The sequence below is a fragment of the Lissotriton helveticus genome, chromosome 1_1, assembly GCF_964261635.1.
Source record: "Lissotriton helveticus chromosome 1_1, aLisHel1.1, whole genome shotgun sequence".
NCBI lineage: Eukaryota > Metazoa > Chordata > Amphibia > Caudata > Salamandridae > Lissotriton > Lissotriton helveticus.
This window is the reverse complement of record NC_136057.1, coordinates 82,694,216-82,715,450: the sequence shown is the minus strand read 5'-3', so window position 1 is coordinate 82,715,450 and position 21,235 is coordinate 82,694,216. Positions and strand designations below refer to the sequence as shown.

Below are 21,235 nucleotides of genomic sequence, written 5' to 3'. Positions count from 1 at the left end.
TTAAATCGCCACTTGTCGTTAATGAGCTCATCCTACCATGGTTAACATCATGAGATGGTGCATTATGTGGCAGGCGCTTATTCTGCGAAGTTATAACCACGTGGCAGGATAGGAAAGGGGATGAAGCTTGGCTGCCATCTTATATTCAGGCAAGTCCAGATATTTTATTTTCATGACTCAGCAGGTGGGCTTGCCTCTAGTTCTTTGGATAGTTAACTAAGCTATGCTACTGTCCTGGGAGCACATCAGGACCCCTTGTCAACCGAGACACTATCTCTCACTGGAGGAAAAAACCTTTGTGGGCGCCATTTTCGGGTCAGGCACCGCGAGATCCGATGTGTTCAGCCGCCTGGTCTGTCTGGTTGGATGCACCATGTTGGGGTCAGGCATCGGTCCTCCAGGTCCACTAGATTGTTGTTGAATTTCTTCCAAGTTGGGAGAGCCCCACTAATTCGTGCAGTGCTCCTGCTCTTTGATGCGGGAGATGAGATCTTCGCTGTATAGTGCATGGGGGCCCACCAGGGTGCGCCGTTAAGACTCCCGGTGATGCCCGACTGCGGGAGCCATTTTGGGGTCAGGCAACGGTCCCGGGGCTCCTCTAGAGCACTATTGAAATTATATCGGAGGAAAGGGGCACAGGTCACCAGAGCCCGCCACCACCCATATTCGTATTGGTCATCCGGGCGGTCAGGGTCGTTAGCAGTGCCCTCGCTCTCTGTCTGTTTTCCCACAGTGAGTGATCACAATGGCGGCACCTTGTGAAGTCAGCGCCGCATCATCCCCTCAAGGATCGCATCGCCAGCAGGCAAGTTGGCGTATCCCAGACGGGGGACAGAGGAGTGGGGGGTTGACTCTTGGCAGCAGAGAGTATCTGCCCCAGTCCTTGGCCCAGGCCGTCCCTGTCCTCAGAGTTCTCCGACTTGACCAGGCGGTGTCCATGGAGGCCGAGCTCCCCAGGGGACTGGGGCTGTCCTGTGCCCTTCTGAAGGTGGGGTGCGGCAGCTACGGTGGTGGCGTCCCCCGTGGAGAGCACCTTGTGTCCACCATCAGCGCATCCACAGAGAAGGGTAAGCTGGAGACCCGCACCTTGTTCGCGCTGGGGGTCGCCGGGACCGGGCTGCCCTCCTCGTCCAAAGACAAGTCCTCCTTGCCCGTCGAAGACCGTGTCATCATCATCCTCACTGCTGCTAGGGGGAGGAAAAGTCCTGAAATCCTTCCAGGACTCCCCAGAAACTGCTCTTCGTCTCCACAGCCCCAAACTGCAGTGCTCAGCTCTGATTTAGAAAGTTTTTGATTTCTCGACTATTAAAAGATGGGACGTTGTTAGATTTTAAGATTGCAGGTACAAGTCATGTCGCAAAGTTGCATCTAGGTTTTGAAAAACCCTGCTCATGTGTAGTGGATGAAAGGTCTTCTACCAATGGAAAATGGGAGTATTGATCAAAAATAGCTAGAAGATCATGTCCATTATCCAGAGGGCCATAAAATATCAATAGCAATTCTCTCCCAAGTATAATGTGGCAATTCTGACATAATCAAAGGTTGCTGACTAACTTGAGATGAAAGACAGTTGCTTATGTGACAAGTCTTCAATTGTTTTTTGACCCTTTTGTCAAGATAAGGAAACCAGACTCGATCACGGAGAGCTCTCTTACTGGCAACTGTTCCTCGATCTCCTTCTTGGGACTACTTGTTGTCAGAGACTTTGGTGAATAACAATCTGAATACCTTGCAGAATGAGGCCGTCCTGCGTTACTGAAAATCCATCTCTTACATTTCTGAACTTCATATACTCCCTGTCATTAGTGAGAGGTTTAGAATGCTGGTTCCACAACTTTTAATCTTGACATGCCACTACCTTGGCTCGTGGCAGTGACAATTTTCTTTAAAGACAAGGCAGTTGGTGTGCTCAATTTCATCATACATTTTATGCAATCTTCCACTGTCTTACATGGGGTACCAGGGCATAATCAGCCAGTTTCTGATCTTTCCCTGGACGATGAAGAATCATTTACTTGTGACCTCAAACCCCAACGCTCAATTCTAGGAGGCATTTCTGCTGTGGGATTACCGAATACCATCAACAATGCTTGCTGATCAGCCACTAATGTGAAAGGCTTTCCATACACAAACACATGAAATTTATTCACAAGCTCAAACCAGTGCCAAACTTTCTTTCTCAGGGTGCGAGTATGCACGTTCAGTTTGTTACAGGCTCTTATTGGCATGTACCACGATATGTCTCAGTGAATTTGGCAGTCCCTTGTGCTGTGCAAGGATTGCGCCTAACCCTACAAGGCTAGCATCAACTACAACCTCTGTATGTTGTTTGGGATCAAAGTTGGGCGTTTCAATGGCGCTCTCAATGGTTTGCTTAAGTTTTTGGACGCTCTGTTGGCCTTCCGCAAGCTCCTGAAAACCCATCTCATCAAGGCATCGACCTAACATTGCTGTTACTCTGCCGCTCGGTCAGCGATAGGAGGCCTCAGGGTAGCTACGCGCCATATAAACTTAAATTCATTCATTCTTATCACACTCATGGTACCAATGAAAACACACATACTTTTTGGTTAGTTCTAGTGCAAGACCATAGCAAAGTCTTGTATGTATCTAGAACAGTAATTGACCGTTCCAAGAAATAATCGTAAGATAGAAATGCCTTGTGGGGGATTTGCAGTAGACAATGCTTGTACTCTAGATGGATCAGGTTTCATACCCCCATCACAAAAGACATGACTGAAGAATTTCAAGCTTTTCTTGTTGAATTCACATATGTCAGCATTCAGAGTAAAGGCTGCATCATTCAGTAAATGACATACTTGCATGAGAGTTTTGAAATTCTCTTTCTGTGCAGCCCCACAATACCAATATATCACTATAGTTAAATGCATTTACTACAGGCTATATGATAAGTCAAATGACGTCTTGGAAAAGTTCTACAGCAGAGGATATACCAAAACTCAATCGCTTTTAGCAAAGCAAACCAATATGCGTAGAAAAGGTGGCAACGTATCTGGATTTTTCTTCAAGTTCCAATTGGTGAGAAATTTAGGTTGAGTCGAGAGAAGAACTCTGCGCCATTCAATTGAGTTATAATATCAGCAATGTGCGGACTGTGAGGTTTCTCTTGCTCAGTTGCCTTGTTGGCCTGACACATGTCAATACTTATGCGTACAGGTCCTTCACTGTCTCTTTTAGGCACTGTTACAATGGGAGAAACCCATGGTGTCGGACCAATGGAGCGCTCAATGATGCCGTGTATAAGTAAAAAATTAAGTTCCTTTTTAACAGCTGCTTGCAAGTGAAACGCAACTCGTCTGTGTCTTTGATGACAATTCTCATTTATGTGTAAGCTTACTTTAATTATTTGACTTTTCTAGACCCATGAAATAATGAAAGAAATTGACTTACAATTTCATGATGAGCATTCATAGTGTAGTTCACTGATATCAGTCCCATATCAGTAGCACTATGGAAACTCAGAAAACACTTGAAACTGTTCCTTAAATTACATGAATAGGCACATTCTCCACAGTTTTCTTATGTTTCATCATGGCTACAAATTTTTTATTTGACTTTTGAAGGGCGTTGAGGCAGCCCAGGAGTATACTTTAGTCTTTGTATTTGTAAGTTGTGGTACCGGAGATAATTTGTGATACATCTCCAGCGGCATAATATTTATCGACGCACAGCTGTCTTCATGTTGAGATGTCTTCACTTTGGATTTTTTTCTCACATTCGACTAGCCCAATATGTGCATGCGTTTTTGCAGTAAACATCAATATTGCACAATTGTCATTGTCCCTTTCATTGTAAACACACACGGAGGAATTCTTTCTCGATGATTTAGATGATTATCAGCTTCATTTTGCGTCGATTTGCCTCAATTGGTGTGACCGCTTAACCTTGTGGGAGTACATTGAATGTCACTGATGTAGCGTTTGATCAGCCATTTTATCTTTAGGCTGCAACAAACTTACTTTTATCTTCACGAAAGGAGAGGCAAGGGGGCGTGGCTTGGATGGCAAGGAGGCAGTATACCTAAGTCCGGAGCTCCCGACCCCCAAGTCGAACGAGCGGCGCGCAACGAAGGTTAACGCGAGGAAATACAACAACAAAAGCTACGAGGGCGTGTAGGAACACAAGAGGCACCCAGCGCGGGGCTCAAAAGACCGAAAGGAGGAAGAACGAGGCAACAGCGGAGAAGAAATCAAACGGGGCAGGAGAAAGAAGGAGCACAAGATGGCGGCATGACCTCGGAGGAGGAGAGGTGAACACGAGAGGCGACGGGTAGAACCAACGCCGCAGCTGGGAAGCGGCATCCAAGTAAGAGCACCCCAGGCGAAAAGCAACCCCGCCGCTTAGCGCGAAGTGGGCGGCCAAACCCGCAACCTCTCCTACTACAAAGATAGACATTTGGCAAAGAAGTAAACAGCGGCCATATTGGTAAAGGCAAGAAGTAAGAGACGGCCAGCTTACCAAAGCACAAATAACGGCGACAGTAGCAGCGACAGTAAAGTGAACGCAGTGGCCAATTTGACAAAAGCGGAGAAAACGCCAGGGCGGTTTTTCCCTCACGCAGCTGGTGAACGAAGCGGCGGCTTTCACCCAGCGAGCCAAAAGAATTAAGCGGAGGCCATCTTGGCAAAGGCGAAGAAAGTAAGGGACGGCCATCTTACCAAACACAAATAACGGCGACAGTTACGGGGCAGAAGGCGAACGTAGCGGCCAATCTGACAAAGCAGAGAAGCGTGGGGGGCAGCCTTCCTTTCACGCAGCTGGTGAGTGAAGCGGCGGCGTTCACCCAAGGCGCCTAGCAAGATCTGCCCCAACGTCCAGCGCGAGCCACAAGAAGTAAGCGGCGGCCATCTTGGCAAAGGCGAAGAAGTAAGGGGTGGCCATCTTACCAAAACACAAGTTAAGGCGACAGCTACGGGGGACAGAAGGCGAACGTAGCGGCCACTTTGACAAGGGTAGAGAGGCGCGGGGGCTTTTTCCTCTATATGCAGCAAGTGAACGAAGCGGTGATGCTCAAATAAGGTGCTAAGCAAGATCCACCCCAAGTAGGGAAACAGGCCGAGCGTCGACACCACGGTGGCCATCTTGGAGAAAAGAGAGAGACGGCCATGTTAACATAGCAGCAACCGTAAACAACAAGGGAAACAGCAAACAAACACAGCGGCACCCCAAGGGGGAGGAACTCGGAAGCCTGCAGGCGATCACGAAAGGCAAAGAACTTTGCAGGTCCACTGCAACAAACGGCCGCAGGAAATAGCTGGCTGGGGACACAGGAGGCACTGATAAGGGTAACTGCACGAGGGTGTGGAAACTCACGATAGCCCAAGACAGAGAACTGCAGGAAGGATGGGCGCGCAGACAACAAGCTAGCCTAGACAAGCCCGCCAACACGAGACCGCCCCCCCCCCCTGACCAGCACGGCGCGAAATAGACACAGAAGTGAGCCCAGACAAACGCTAAAACGAGCGAGAGTGCCGCGGAGGAGGTCAAGCGACAAGAGACATAGCAAGGGTATACGAGCGCAAAAGGCTGGCAGGGGCGAAGACCAGAAGACCAGGACCCTCGTCATTAAGGGGCCGTGCAGGTTCAGAGAAAGTACCCTGCCCCCACTCAGCAACCAAACCACCAAAGAAGCAAAAGGCACAAAGGCAGAACCAACCAAACAACAACAAAAAGAAGGAAGACTTCTGACACACCAGGTCAGAAGAGGTTTTGACACCATGTCGGGGAGAGACGACAAGAAGATTACAAACGACCCCAAAAAGAGCAAGAATGACACCCCTGGCTCACAAGCAAAGAAACAAAACGGCCAAGGCAGCGAAACAATTACGCTAGACACACTACTGAGGAAAATCACGGAAGGCAACGATCTAACAAAGGCCACAAAAAAGACCGTGGACAGTATCCAAATGGAGCTGATAGCAATAAGAGCCGAGCAAAGCAGAGCCAACGGAAGGATAGATGAAGCGGAGAAAAGAGTGAGCCATCTCGAAGACCACACAGGGTCAATGCACACAGACCTGGGCTTAGTGATAAGGAGAACCTCAACACTACAAAGAGCAATGGCGGAACAGGAGGACAGATGCCGCAAAGGTAACGTCAGACTGCTGGGAGTCCCCGAAGAGGAAGAAGACACCCCCGGCGCGTGCGCCCTGATGCTGGAGACCATAATTCCGAAGCTTACCGGCCTTAGCTTCGACAGGGCATTCGAGATCGAAAAAGCCTACCGCATCCCAGCTAAGAAACCGGCAAACAGCAACATCCCGAGACCAATAATCTGCAAGCCCTTACGAGCCAACCATACGGACGCCATATTCGCTGTAGCTAGGAAAGGCCAGCCAATGTTGATCAATGGCAAGAAAGTGACAATCACTCAAGACTTTTCAAAAATCACAGTTGAAGTAAGGAAAGTTTTCCTAGCCCTACGAGATCAACTGCGCAGAAACAACATCACCTTCACCTTCGCTGGCCCGTCCAGAATGAGGATAACGGACAGACATGGAAGCAAACTCTTTGAGGACCCCAGCGACCTATGGAGATACCTAAAAGGCCCGGAACCAGAGGAAATGGAGCTACTAAGCCCAGGAGCAAAGCGAAGAGCATCATCGGACGGAGCTGAGGGAGGAGGGGAGTGAAACAAGGATAAAGAAGAATACAACACGGGCGAAACCTGCAAAAACCTTGTGAGACTATGCCCCCGACCTAAAGCCGCAACAGAGATTACCTGCACGCACTGACAATCAAGAGAACTTAAGTAGAGCAAACTCTCGAGCCAAGCTAGGCGATACACGAACTAAACTACCTCAGACAACGCACATTGGTGCACGCACATAGACACAGCCGCATCTACCTCCACAGGGGAAAGGGAGCAGCTGCGGCCTACCAAGAAGAAGACAACCAGCTATATCCTTTTCAAAACCCTGTAACCCAGACCGATTCAGAATAACAAACAAGAGACACTAACCGAACTAAGTGTGCCAACACTATGCAAAGACACAAGGGCAAGAGCGCTACACCTTCCCAACAGACAGAGACTTGGGGGGGAGGGAGCGGGAGGACCTTTGCTGTCGCACACCCACAATTCCACAGGCGGAGGGTGGGGGGAGGGAGGGAGGGGGAGGACGAGGGAGAAGGAGGGGACAAGTAGACCGGAAAGCGAATGGTACAGTACGTAAATGTATAACTAGACTATCTTTTTCTTCATATATCCTTTTCCCACCTATCACCCCACACCCAACACGCCAGTCCTCGGGGGAGGCTCTTAGGAAGATCCAAGGAAGACCAAAAAAACATTCAGCAATGCATCTAGTGAAGAACACGGAAGACAGCGACAACACCAGACCACCATGAATAACACACCAAAAGCCAAACTAACCACAAACCTCAAGGTGGTATCCATGAACGTAAAAGGCCTCAACCATCCAATCAAACGGAGGAAAATACTAGACCACCTAGCCAAACTGAAAGGCGACATCTACACACTGCAAGAAACCAAGCTCACAGAAGAAGAGGCAAAGCTTTTGAAAGCAAGGTGGATCGGGGAAGTCTTCTGCTCGCCGGCAAATGGGAAGAAACGAGGTGTAATCACCATACTGAGCAAGAAAGCTAACCTGAGCCTGAAAAACTCAAGCGCAGATGAGGAAGGGTGAGTGCTAATTACGAGCCTACTGAGAGGAGAAGAACAGATACATATAGCCAACATTTACGGGCCAAACTCCGAGGATAAGAAATTCTGGCAGGAAGTGGAAACGAGGCTCTCCAACATTCCTCAAGAAGACCTCTTGCTGGTAGCAGGTGACATGAACAGGGTAATGGACCAGGCATCGGACAGACACCCACATAGAATAGCCACGAATCTCAAAACACCAACACCCTGAAGGACCTGTGCACCAAACTACACCTTGCTGACCCATGGAGGCTAAAAAATCCAAGTGCACGTGAATACACCTTTTACTCGCATCCACATAATTCCTACAGTAGGATAGACTACATACTGATGTCTAATACCCACACACACCTAATCGACCACACAGGAATCGCGCCAATAACCATCTCTGACCATGCACACATCACACTATCACTACATGGAAGACACAACGAGAGGCCAAGGAGAAGATGGCGGCTAAATGATGACATCCTGCAGAACAAAGACAACGGGAAGGAAATCGAAGACGCAATAATCGAATACCTAGAATACAATGACAACGATGAAGTAGGGAAAAGCACCGTCTGGGACGCCCTCAAAGCTACGCTAAGAGGGAAAATGATCAACATCAAAGCAAGAATGAACCGTGGCAGGAATAAGAAGATCAGCGAACTGGAGGAGGTAATAACACAACTGGAGAGAGGGCACTGCGCCAACATAACGGACAAGAATACCCTGACCACACTAACAAAGAAGAAATATGAGCTGAACAAAATTCTAAGTGAAAGAGCCGGTACGTGGCTGAATAAGTTCAAATCCATAAACTTATGTGCCGCCAACAAGGCGGGGAAACGACTGGCATCATACCTAAAAGCAAAACAGAGGCAACACACAATCGCGGCCATAACAGACAAAACAAATAGGTCCCAAACGACGAACAAAGGTATACTCGAGGTATTCAGGCAGTTCTACCAGGAACTATACACCGAGGACAAGAACCTAAAAGCAGACGGCGGCACAGCCATGCTCAACGACACCACCCTGCCAGAACTCACTCCAGACGAAAGAACATCACTAGAAGCGGACATAGCGGACACAGAAATCGAAATAGCCATCAACCAGATCAAACCGAACAAGGCACCAGGTCCGGACGGATACACGGCAAAGTTCTACAAGATTTTCAGCCAACAACTAAAACCACTAATGGCGGAAACATACACTCACTGCATACAAAGAGGCAAGATGACTGCATCCATGGGCGAAGCGAACATCACAATAATCCCCAAGGAGGGGAAGGACCCACAATACCCACAGAACTACAGACCGATCTCGCTCATAAATGTTGACTGTAAGATATACGCGAAGATACTGGCCAATCGACTGAACAAGGTTCTGCCAAACCTGATCCACACCTCGCAAGTAGGATACATCAAAAACAGACTATCGCAAGACAACACAAGACTGCAGTGCCATCTCATCAACCACACTACACACAGCAACAAACAGGCGGTGATGATAGCACTAGACGCGGAAAAAGCGTTTGACAGAGTCTCCTGGCCATTCCTAAACAACAGTATGAGCAGGTTCGGGCTAGGGACCAAATACAGATCGATGGTGATGGCCCTGTACAACGAACCAAAAGCAAAAGTGGTAGTAAATGGAAGCACATCGGAAACACTCATACTGGGTAGAGGCACCAGGCAAGGCTGCCCCCTCTCACCGGGCCTCTTCCTTCTAGCACTAGAACCTCTACTAGCCAGAATAAGACACAATAAAGAAATAGCAGGTGTCAAAATCAAAGAAAAAACCGTCAAACTGGCTGCATACGTGGACGACATCCTCATCACAACTACTAACCCGTCAACGTCAATAACAGCACTCATCGACACAATAGGAGAATACGCTGAAGCCTCGGGATACAAGCTCAACAAAGACAAATCAGAATGTAAGCCAATGAACATCCACACCACCAGAGAGGTGCGTGGTGACTCAGGACTGACATGGCAGACAAAACCACTCAAATACCTTGGCCTGGTTTTCGGGAGAGACCTAACATCCACATTAGAACACAACAAGGAATCAACCCTGAAGAAGATAAAAAAAAGACTAGACCTGTGGTCACCCAAATACATAAGCTGGTGGGGCAGGATCGAAACAATAAAGATGATGGTAACACCAGCCATCAACTATACGCTCATCATGCTACCGCTCCTGATGACAGACACATTCCACAAAAAACTGGACAAACTCATAAACAACTTCATATGGAGAAGCAAGAAACCTAGAATCAACCTACAGAAGCTAAGATTAACGAAAGACCTGGGAGGACTCAACCTAGCGAATTAAAAAAATTTCCAAACAGCCTGCCTAGCGAGGCAAGGAAGCTTCTGGCTAGACAACACCCAAAGCTACGAACCTGTTTGGTTAGAGGTGGAAAGGAACATTCTGGAGGGGCTAAACCCCGTAGAGCTTCTAACCGCGAACAAGCACCCCCAAAGACTGAACCCGATACTGAGACACACAAAGGAGGCACTGATGAAAATAGACAAACGTATGGCACGGAAACTGAAAGGCACGACATGGGAATCGATCTGGTTCAACACAAAGATAACCTACCAAGGAGCAACAATGCACAATGATACATGGATAGAGAAAGGAATAAGCCTCCCAAGCCAGCTAGAAACTAAACAGTCACCACTAACATTTCAAAACCTGCAACAACTACACGGGCTCCCGAACCGGGAACTTTACACCTTCCTGAAGATCAAAACAGCCATAACGAAAGCGAACCTAAGCAGGGAAGAACCAACCATCATCAAATACTTGCAAACTCTAAACTCGGCAGGCCACCAAACGGCAAAGATATACAAGCTCCTCAACCCAACCGCATCGTCACTGAATAAGAAAACAACAAACACGTGGGAACAACTCCTGGGAAGGCGGCTAAACGACAGCGAACGAGGCACAATGCGGCGCTCGGCATCGACAAACAAGATAACCCCACAACTAGCCCAGACAAAATTCTGGCTACTCCACAGAGCCTACTGGACACCGTCAAGACTCCACAAAATAGGCATCACAGAATCAGGCGACTGCTGGAACTGCCGGAAAGAGGAAGGAACTCTAGAACACCTGATCTTCAGCTGCAATAGAGTCAGGAAGTTCTGGATGAAAGTGAACTGCTTCCTGAACGATGTATTCGACAAAGACTTAACAATCAGCTTTGTAAGCCTGGCCACAGAACACATGACAGCAGACCTAAACAGCAAAGAAGAAAGAAACCTACTAGACTTACTGATCACAGCAGCCCTAAAAATAATCCTGACGAACTGGAAAAACACAGCCAAAGCCAATTTTAAAACATGGATGAACTGGGTCACCTTTCTCAGAGGAGCAGACAACATAACGGGGAATTTCTCAAAGGAACACAACCCAAAAGAAGAGATGTGGGAGCTCCTAGATGCACAGCTGACGAGACCCCAGCCAAGGACATACAACTAGCCCCCCCCTCTCTCTTTCTTCCTTTTTCTTTTTCTTTTTTTCTCTCCTCTCTTTCTCGGAAAAACACTAAGGCGAAGCATACCACATTTTGTACTGTATGTCAGAAAGCCAGATGTATATTCTACGTTTTATATTTTAATAAAAAGTTTTTAAATCAAAAAAAAAAAGAAAGGAGAGGCAAGCAGCGATGAGTGAGACGGTGAGGAGCTGGCTCCCTTACTTTGAAGTAAGAGAAAGAACAGGGTTTTTAGGGGAAACATCATCTGACATTTGATTTTGGTCTGTAAATGAACAGCAAATGTGACGAGATATGGACAAAAATTACAGCCGCTTACAAAAAAGCTTGGAGCGAGTGAAAAAAGTGCTGATATGAAGTGCTCTTAGACAATGAAAAAAGAAAAAGTGCCTAGAGCAGTTGATAATATGGGACCATTGCAAGGATACAAGTAACAGGACGGTGCTCCGTGGGAGGGAACAATCTACGAAAAGGAGGGACAAGTAGGAAAGATTAGCCGTTTGGAAGCAAGGCTGATTAAAGGAGATTCCAAGAAACAAATAAAAAGCAAAGGGTGAGCAATAAGCCCACAAAGTTAAGCGCTGTTGCGGCATGACCTAAAAAAAAGAACTGTGCTGATGTTTCAGAATATATCAGAATTAGTACAAATGAAGCACATTTGTTTTGTATTACTGAAGTGTGGAGAAAAATATTTCAATATGATTGAAACACATTAATACACTAGGGGATGACATTTGCAAACATTATCATTCATGTGCAGTAAAACGATATTTCGGTGTAAATGTAATGATCATTTCAATTGACAATGTGTTGTCTGTAATGGCAGTGCGCAACCACACCAAGTATACTCCACACCACTCCACTCCAATCTATGCCACTCACTCCATGAAACAACATTCTACTCCACGCTCCTCTACTCCACACCACTTACCCCACTCCAATCCACCCCACTCCAATCTATCCCACTCCACTCCAATCTACCCCATCCCACTCCAATCTATCCCACTCCGCTCCAAAGTACCCCAATCCATCCCACTCCAATTCACCCCATTCCAATCTATCCATTCCCAATTTACCCACCGCAATCTACCCCACTCCAACTAAATCTACCCCATCCCACTCCAATCTACCCTAATACACTCAATCTAACCCAATCAATCCCACCACACTCCAATCTACCCCACTCCACCCCAATCTACCACACTACACTCAGATTTACCCCACTCTGCTCCAATATACCCCAGTCTACCCCACTCCACTTCACTCTACCACAACTGTAATCTACTCCAATCTAACTGGCTTCACCCCAATCTACCTCACTCTACTTCAGTCCAATTTACCCAACTCCATTTCAATTTACCCCACTGCAATCTATCCAACTCATCTACACTCCTACCACAATCTACCCACTCTAAACTACCACAATCTACTCACTCCAAACTACCACAATCTACCCAAATCCAATCTACTATAATCTACTACACTCCACCCAATCTATCCCTCTCCAATTCATCCAATCTACCCCACTACATCCAAACCACCCCACTACAATCCACCCAATCTACCACATTCCACTCCACCCTGATCTACCCCACAACACTCCACCTCAATCTATCCAATTCCACTCCACCCCACTCTACCCACACCTACCTCATTCCAGTCAAATCTAATCCATTCCAATCTACCTATCCCAATCTATCCCACTCAAATCTACTCCAATCAATTCCACCACACTCTACCCCACCCCAAACCAATCTGCCCTACACCACTCTATATAACTCCACTCCATTCTACTCCAGTCCAATGTACAGCAATCCAATCTACCCCAATATACTGCACTCTAATCTACTCCACTCCAGTCTTCCCCACTCTACTCCAATCTACCTCATTCTACCCCACTCTTTCCCAAACTATCCCACTCCAATCCACCCCAATCCATACTACTCCATCTCAATCTACTCCACTCCACCCAAATGTATCCCAATTCAATCTACCCCACTTGACTCCAACCTACCCCAATCCACTCTACCCCAATTTATCCCCATTCTATTTACCTCACCGACCCTGTGAAACTAACTTTTAGCCATGCCGAACAGCAGTCACACCGGTGTACATAATGGTTAAAACTCGTTGCCAAAGCCAATAGCTTTCGGATAGGAGACACACGCAACAGTTACCTGCAGCCAACTACAAGCAGGCACAGGTGTTCAATGGTGCCTGGGCACAGCAGGGGATTCCCTAAAGGGTCTGGCTTATGTTTTTTTATTTTTTATTTTTAAGGGTTCTCGGACCCCTGCAAACTTGTGTATCATTATTGGACATCGATAGGGTTTCAGACCAAGCAGCAGGTCTCCAAACATCACAAATGTCCACCAACGTACAAGGCCAATTGCTGTGCCTGCGCAGACTCCTGCCTAAGGTTTGCGGACCTCAAGGTTCATGATGTGGAATCTAACCTCTGTCTCAAAATCAGCAATTTCTTTCTACATTTTAACATTAGGCAGCCCCTGTGCCAGGGAGAGACAGGATGGCACCACAGCTCTTTATGGCTTCTTTAGTATTTTTACAGGATGCGGGGAATAAGGGCCAGATGTAGGAGCCAAAATACCGGTCGGTAACAGCCGATTTCGGCCGTTACCGACCGGTATTTAAGAATTGGCATGTAGGGGCCCTATTTTACCGATTCGGTAAATTTACCGAATCGGTAAAATACCGAATCGGTATTTTTACCCATTCGGTAACTGCAAGATGTAGGTGGGACTCTTCTGAGTCCCACAGGCCTTACAGATTCGGTATTTTACCACCCAATCCAATTGGGTGGTAAAATACCGAATCCAGGTGTGCATGCACATGTGTGCATGCACACCTATGCCATGTGACAGACAGACATGCCCTTAGTGCATGTCTGTGTGCCACATGGCACACATGCCTGTATTCGGGGTGCTAGAGGGTGTCAAAGTGAGACCCCCTGCACCCTTGCACAAATCGGTATTGCCCATTGATTCCTATGGGCTTCAAGGCCCATAGGAATTAATGAGCAATACCGAATCGGTATTTACCGATTCGGTAAATACTGATTTTTACAGATTCGGTAATTCAATTACCGAATCTTCCTAAATCTCACTCCTTCATATTTACCGATTCATAAATACCGAATCGGTAAAATTCAGTATTTATGAATCGGTAAATACGCTTTTCCTACATCTGGCCCCAAGTCTCTTCATCATGTAATGGTTCAAGATGTAGCCAGCCAATCAGGGAGCTTCAGGTCCGCAGACCCAACTTTGGGTTTACGTATCCGAAATAGATGGTCGAAAAGCTTCCATCCAATCGGAGCCAATATATTTTAACATTTGGGTCCGCGAGTCCAGATGCACGGACCATTCGTCGGCCAAAGGTCCAGCTAGATCTATCTTAAATGACTAGTGGCTTAATTTGAGGACCAAAAAAAAACACTGCATGAAACTAGCCATGCCAATCCCAAATAGTTTTGTGCAGATTCATTGAACAATACCAAAGTTATTATATGTATGTATATATATATATATATATATATATATATATATGAATATATATAAATATATATATATATATATAAATATATATTTATATATATATATATATATATATATATATATATACACATATATATATTATTATATTACGTGGGATTCTGTAATCCCTGTATAAATGGCAGTCTCTAGGGGCCAGATGTAGGATTACCGGTCGGTAACGGCCGAATTCGGCCGTTACCGACCGGTAATTGGATTTTGAGATGTAGGGCATGCATTTACAGAATCGGTATTTTACCGATTCTGTATTTACCGATTCGGTAAAATTACAGAGTCGGTAAATACAGACTCTTTAAAATACCGATTCTGTAAATGCAGATGTAGCTGGCACATGTCAGAGTGCCACAGGGCTTTAAGAATCGGTATTTTACCACCCAATCCAATTGGGTGGTAAAATACCGAATCCAGGTGTGCATGCACATGTGTGCATGCACACCTGTGCCATGTGACACACAGACTTGCCCTTAGGGCATGTCTGATTGCCACATGGCGCACATGCCTATTTTTGGGGTGCCAGAGGGTGTCAAAGTGACACCCCCTGCACCCTTGCTAAAATCGGTATTTACCGATTCTGTAATTACAGAATCGTTATTGCCCATTGATTCCTATGGGCTTCAAGGCCCATAGAAATCAATGGGCAATACCGAATCGGTATTTACAGAATCGGTAAATACCGAATCTTAACGATTCGGTATACCTACATCTCCCCCCCTCTATTGTACCACTTCTTAAATACCGAATCGGTATGATTTGGTATTTAAGAAGTGGTAAAATAAAATTACCTACATCTGGCCCTAATTTCTTTATAATGAGGAATTTCTGACGCACCAAGTCAGTGATTATGAAGAAGAGACATCAGAACTTGGCCTTGGCTTTTGTAAGTTATTACAATTGAGTCCTGAGGGCAGAATGCCAGCTGATGTGAAAGGAAGGTCAAGTCACGAAGCATATTTGGAGTAGCTGTTTAAAGCAACAAACAGAACTTTGCTTTTATTACTTCTGCTTACTATGAGAAGCAGAGGGAATATGTTTATTAGTTTCCTTAGATAAAGGAAGGGTGGAATCTCTCTACATGTTTCTACACGTTCCGAGCTACTGCAGCTTTTTTTTTTTTTAATGGACTTTAATTGCACTATTTCTAACATATTTTTGCAACAAATATCTAACATTTTTTATTTTTACTTTTGCACAAGAGGTTTTATGTTCATTCTTCATGTTTGCAAACATGTTAGCTGCTGCATATGTAGGAGCTATGCACCAAGGTTTGTGAGAAAGGTGATGGTGTGACCATGTATTATACAGGATAAAGTACCACCTGGTGCATATAATAAGATTATTGCAAGTCACCTCAGAGTTCCAAAACCTTTGTGTATCTGTCTATCATGAAATGGTGTGCACTCCTGGAGAACCCTGCAGTGACAACAACATCCCTGGTCGTCCCGGCTGTTGAGGCCGAATACAGACTAGGATTTTCATATCAGGAACTGGAGACGACTGCGTCTTACCCAATGTAACTGTGCAACTAGAAACACAGTTCCCTCTCTAGACTGCACATGCCTGCTATTCTCAATGAACACCACATCACTTGCATACGACTATTACGTGTGGTTCTGGCCAGTGATTCCTCCCATGAATTTCCAGTTCCTCAGCCTGGAATGGGGATGAACAAGGAACGACAAGAGCTACTGGCCTATTTGTCTCATGCAACATCCCATTACCAGGCCTGTTTCTGCACAGGAAGGATGCAGTCCTGTGTGGAACCAGAGGAGGAGAATGCAGGGAAACATCTGCACCCTGTGTACTCGTATTCTGGTGTCCGTATTGCTCAGTGGGTTCCATACAAACCATAATCCTCCCCTCAGAGACTTTCTCAAATCTGCCCATATGCATTTTGAAGAGGTTACATGTGTTAGTATGCACTCCGAGAGTCCATTTATACTGAAACACATACCTGGGGTAGCTTCGAACAGCAATACATGTGATTTTGTATTTCCTCTCTCCATTGAGCCTTCATCTGCAGTATTTGTATCCAGTCCTAGGAATGATGGAGGCACACACTGACCCCGCTCATCAGGACAGAGCAGTTCTGCCTTGCAGTTCTGATGTTGATACTGTGAATCAGGGTGCAGTGGTTCGAGTATGCTGTTCTGATCTGAACCCTCTGCATCAGTACAGGGAGGTTCTAGCTTGTACTTTTGATCTGAACCATGTGCATCTGCACAGGTCTGTTCTAGCTTGTCGTTCTGATCTGGTTCCTGTGCTTCAGGGCGCATGGATTCCAGCTCGTAGTTCACGTTTGGATCATGTGCATAAGGATGTTCCTGCGTCAAGCATAGGTGCTGCTGTAGGCACTGGGTTTGGTGTGACCCCAATTCATGAAAGGACAACAGCCCAGACTCTAAGTTTTCATCTGGTGCCTTCCCATCAGGTGACACGGGTTGTAGTCTGCGGTTCTCCTGGGGATCTTGGAAATCAGAACACATCAATTCTTCCTCCAAAGGATCACCAGCTTCCGTCCCATCTGGTAGCGGGGGTTGTATACAGTGGTTTTCCTGTGGTTCGTGCCCTTCAGGATATAGTGGGTGTGGGCAGAGGTTCTGCTGCTGGTCCCAGCTATTAGCAGACAATGGGGATGGTTCTTGCTTCAGGGGCTCATCTGGCTCCCACTCTTCTGGGAACGCCGTCTGTCCGTTCTGGTCTTGCTGTGGTGTCTGCCCATCAACAAATTCTAAGTGAAGACACAGGTTTGCCTCCAGTGATCTGCCTGGAGGATCCGTCTGAGGGCACCGGGATAGAGGACAATCCTGCTGTATTCCATTTCTATCCGGAAACCCAGGTTGCATGCACTCATCCTGCTGCGACTCATTTACATCTGGAAAACCAGATTGCAGGCACTGGTCCTGCTGTGGGTCACATCGATGTAGAAACATTGGCTGTAGACAAAGGTTCGGCTCCTCTGGACGCCCTTGAACATCGGTCGGAGAAGAGAGTGTACACTCCTGCTTTGGTGCATGCCCATCAGAGAACACTGTCTGAAGACACAAGCTCGGTTCCTCTGACCTGTCCAGTTGAGGTGTCGCAGGAGACCGGCTAACAGCACAATCTCTAATGCTCACCGGAGAGACCATCTTCAACGTCACTCCAGCATTATCTAGGGAACCTTGATCCTTTTCTATCCAGATTTTCTTAATCAGCCCAGCGACTCTAGAAGGTACGTCCTCCACAGTGTTCAGCAAGTTCTCCAGTTTGGCTTCCAACTCCTCCAGCATGGATAAAAGGATAAGGTGGGGCAGGTTCTCCGAAAGCGGTTCCAGGTCCTGGTCCCTCTGAGCATCATTTCGGGATCTTGAAGCTGAGACGTCATGGAGAGGTAAAGATGGGACTGTGGCTCTTACGGATTCACGTGAACACTGTGCTGTCACTTTCTTTCCTGGAGCCCGTCTTCTCCCCATTCCGGTAAATTGAAGTTCAAGTCTCAAGTGTCTGCAGAACAGAGGAAAAGAGGAAAGACAACACGTTATCACAGGACAGTTAGGTCAAAATACTCCTTCCTGTCTCACCAACCCCAGTGTGATGAGAACATCGCTCATTTCTAAAACTAGACAAAAATGAATCATTAAAATATCACAATACCCGCAACATAGTTCATATTTTATGAAAGGCACGGATTTGAAATGTTTCCAACACTATGTCTGTTCCTTGGTCTGCTCAAATTGAACACTTTTATGAAAAGAAAATAGAATATTGTAACAGCCTTGCAGCAATTAAAGTTTTATAATACCCTAGCAGACAAGGCTGCGCTATCATTCTCAATTGCACTGTACACCTCTCTTTTGCAGTATGCAGTTCAGTGACTGAAGCACGCGCCAACATACCAAACCTCTACAGGATCTACAAAACGCTTGTTATGTCATTGCATGTATAGAGAGCATGTTCACGCTGGGGTGTCTTGGCACTGAATCAGAAATACATAAAAGAGGAGATAACAAATCAGACCAGGGAAGAATCTAGTATGAATAGGCTTGTGGGCTGTCAGGTTTCTGGATGAAAGGAGCTTGTACCAAAGCTGCGTCCACCTGATCTGATCTTCTGTAATTTTGCAATAGCAAGTAAATTCAAGTGAGGCGATCTCTGGTTTTGTACGGGTGTATGCATTTCCACCTGGTTTGCAATGAAGTGAGGGGCTAGACATCACAACCCTTTAGGGCTGAGGCAGTGGTATTGATAGTGGATTTGTTATTTCAATATAGGTGTGGCGCGTGCCCACCTCTGAAGATGATGTAGTAAACAAGCTGCGTTGCTGTGAATTACTTGTAGTCTATGAATGGTGATAATGGATATTCTTACATATACTCGGTTGCCATAATGGGATCTAGATAGGACTGCGGCCACCGTTATTGATTTTCTCGTCTAAAGTGGGAGGAGTGGGGTTAGTTTCTAAAGTAGTTTCAGCATAAATCTGCATTTAGATCCTACTGCTCCAGCCTGCTGGTTCTTGCTAAGATTGCTATTGATTATCACTCACAGGCTTTTAGCTGTGGGTTTAGGCTCAGGTAACAATCTCATTTTTTAAAAATAAAAAATCTTTTTTATTAACTTTGCAGTAAACAGTGGTGGTCGTCACAGTCAGACACTTAAAGACATACAGTAGTACCTTAGGAAAATCAAAACAACAAGTGTACCTTTGATATTACTCATTACAGTTCTTCATTATACATTCAGCAATGCGAGTGGTTCGTCAACCCGGGAAGTCTGGGGGGGTTCGCAAATGTGGCCCCTGTATTTGTTCCATTTGGACCAGATAGCGGCCCATTTCTGTGGCCGTCCCTGGCTACATAAACTGCCTTCTCCTGTAGCATGCACCAGTCCATGTCTGCTTTCCAGGAACTAAGTGCAGGGTGCCCTGCTGCCCCCCACAATCTAGCTATATTCCGCTTTGCGATGGCGAAGCCCAGTGTGGCCCAAGTCCTCCCTCGGGACGACAGGTCAGTGGGTTCCCAAATATTCAGTAGACACCTCTTAGCCTCAACTCGTAGCTGCACCTCCCACGCCTCTTGCATGCAGCGATGTATCCATTGCCAATAACCCTGGAGCAATGGGCACTCCCATATAATGTGGAAGAATGTCCCCACCTCTCCACATCCCCTCCTGCAGAGCCCATCCGCACTGCGGCCCATCAATTGCAATCTGGTCCCTGAAATGTAAACTCGATGGCGGATCTTAAGCTGAATCAAGCGAAGTCTGGCCGATATGGCAACTTCTTTGAGGACGCTAGCGCACTTCTCCACTCCTCCTCGTCTATTTCCAACCCATCGGACTCCCATTTCCCTTTAAGGGAGTGTAATAAGTCTGGGGAGTTATTTATAATTTTTTTATATGTGAGGGAAATGGCGTGTTCGGGAAGGTGACCATCTAGTAGTCTGTCCTCCAGGGGTGACGAGGCTGGGGGGAGGGTCCCCAGGGGGATGTTAGCTTAGAGGGAATGCCTAACCTGCATGTATCGGTAGTGTTCTGTTTGAGCGAGCTCATATGTATGTTGGAGTGAGGCAAAGACCACAACACCTTCTGGACCCCATAAATCTTTATGTGGGAGCTCCCGATCAAGTCCCAATTGCGGAACCCTTTAGTGCAGCCTAGGGTGCCCAGTCTTTCCGAAGCGCATAACGGGGTAGCCATAGTTAGAGTGTTAGCCCTGCCCAGTTTCCATTGCACTATATGCCACAGTTGCACTGAGTGCTTGGTAGGCCCGGTAAGCGAGTACCTGCCAGGTTTGGAGTACAGAGCCGCCTCAAAATTACCCCCTGGTAATAGTCACCGGTCCATTCCATACCCCGGGTTGTTGCCATCGCAGTACGTGCCCTGATTAATGGCCGAAAGATGCGCAGCCCAATAGTACTTTCGAACGTCAGAGAGGGCTATGCCTCCATCATACCAGCCAAGGTAAGTTTTTGAAGGGAAATATGGCGTCCCGGCCCACAGTAGCTCTCAGCGTGGTTTCGAGAGATGCAAAATACGATTGCGGAACCAGGTCTGGGCAATTCTGCAGGGCATATAAGAATCGTGGTAACGCCATCATTTTAAAGAGTGACGACCTACCTAGTAGGGACAAAGGGAGCTTCCGCCAGGAGGCAGAGTCCCTCTTGAATCATTGCAGAGGTGGCAGGAGATTCTTCTCATACCTGGTGGCCTTGTCTTTGGAGACAAAAATTCCCAGGTATTTAAACCCATCCGTGGCTGTCTTGATCGGGCAGTTCCGGGGGACCGCCGGAGGTTCTCCGCTAAGGACATACAGTACTGATTTGCCCCAGTTAATACTGTACACCGAGTTCTCCCGAAACTGTTGAAAATGTCCATGGCTACCATAAGTGATTTACGAGGTCTCGTGAGGAAAAGAAGGATGTCATCCGCGTAAAGCGATATCCTGTCTTCCCAACCGTCAGCACAGCGGAGTTCCTTTAAGGAAAGGTCTTGTCTGATCCAGGC

General features: G+C 46.6%; 1 protein-coding gene across 1 annotated transcript in view; it reads right to left on the bottom strand.

Moving 5' to 3' along the window:
- Nucleotides 1-21,235, bottom strand: part of LOC144833952 (uncharacterized) — a 75,821-nt gene that overhangs the window by 15,774 nt on the left and 38,812 nt on the right. The window contains exon 2 of the mRNA XM_078689206.1: nucleotides 16,704-18,235. Within this exon, the coding sequence (XP_078545332.1) occupies nucleotides 16,704-18,204 (1,501 nt within the window). The 5' untranslated portion in view covers nucleotides 18,205-18,235. The remainder of the gene's footprint in view (nucleotides 1-16,703; nucleotides 18,236-21,235) is intronic.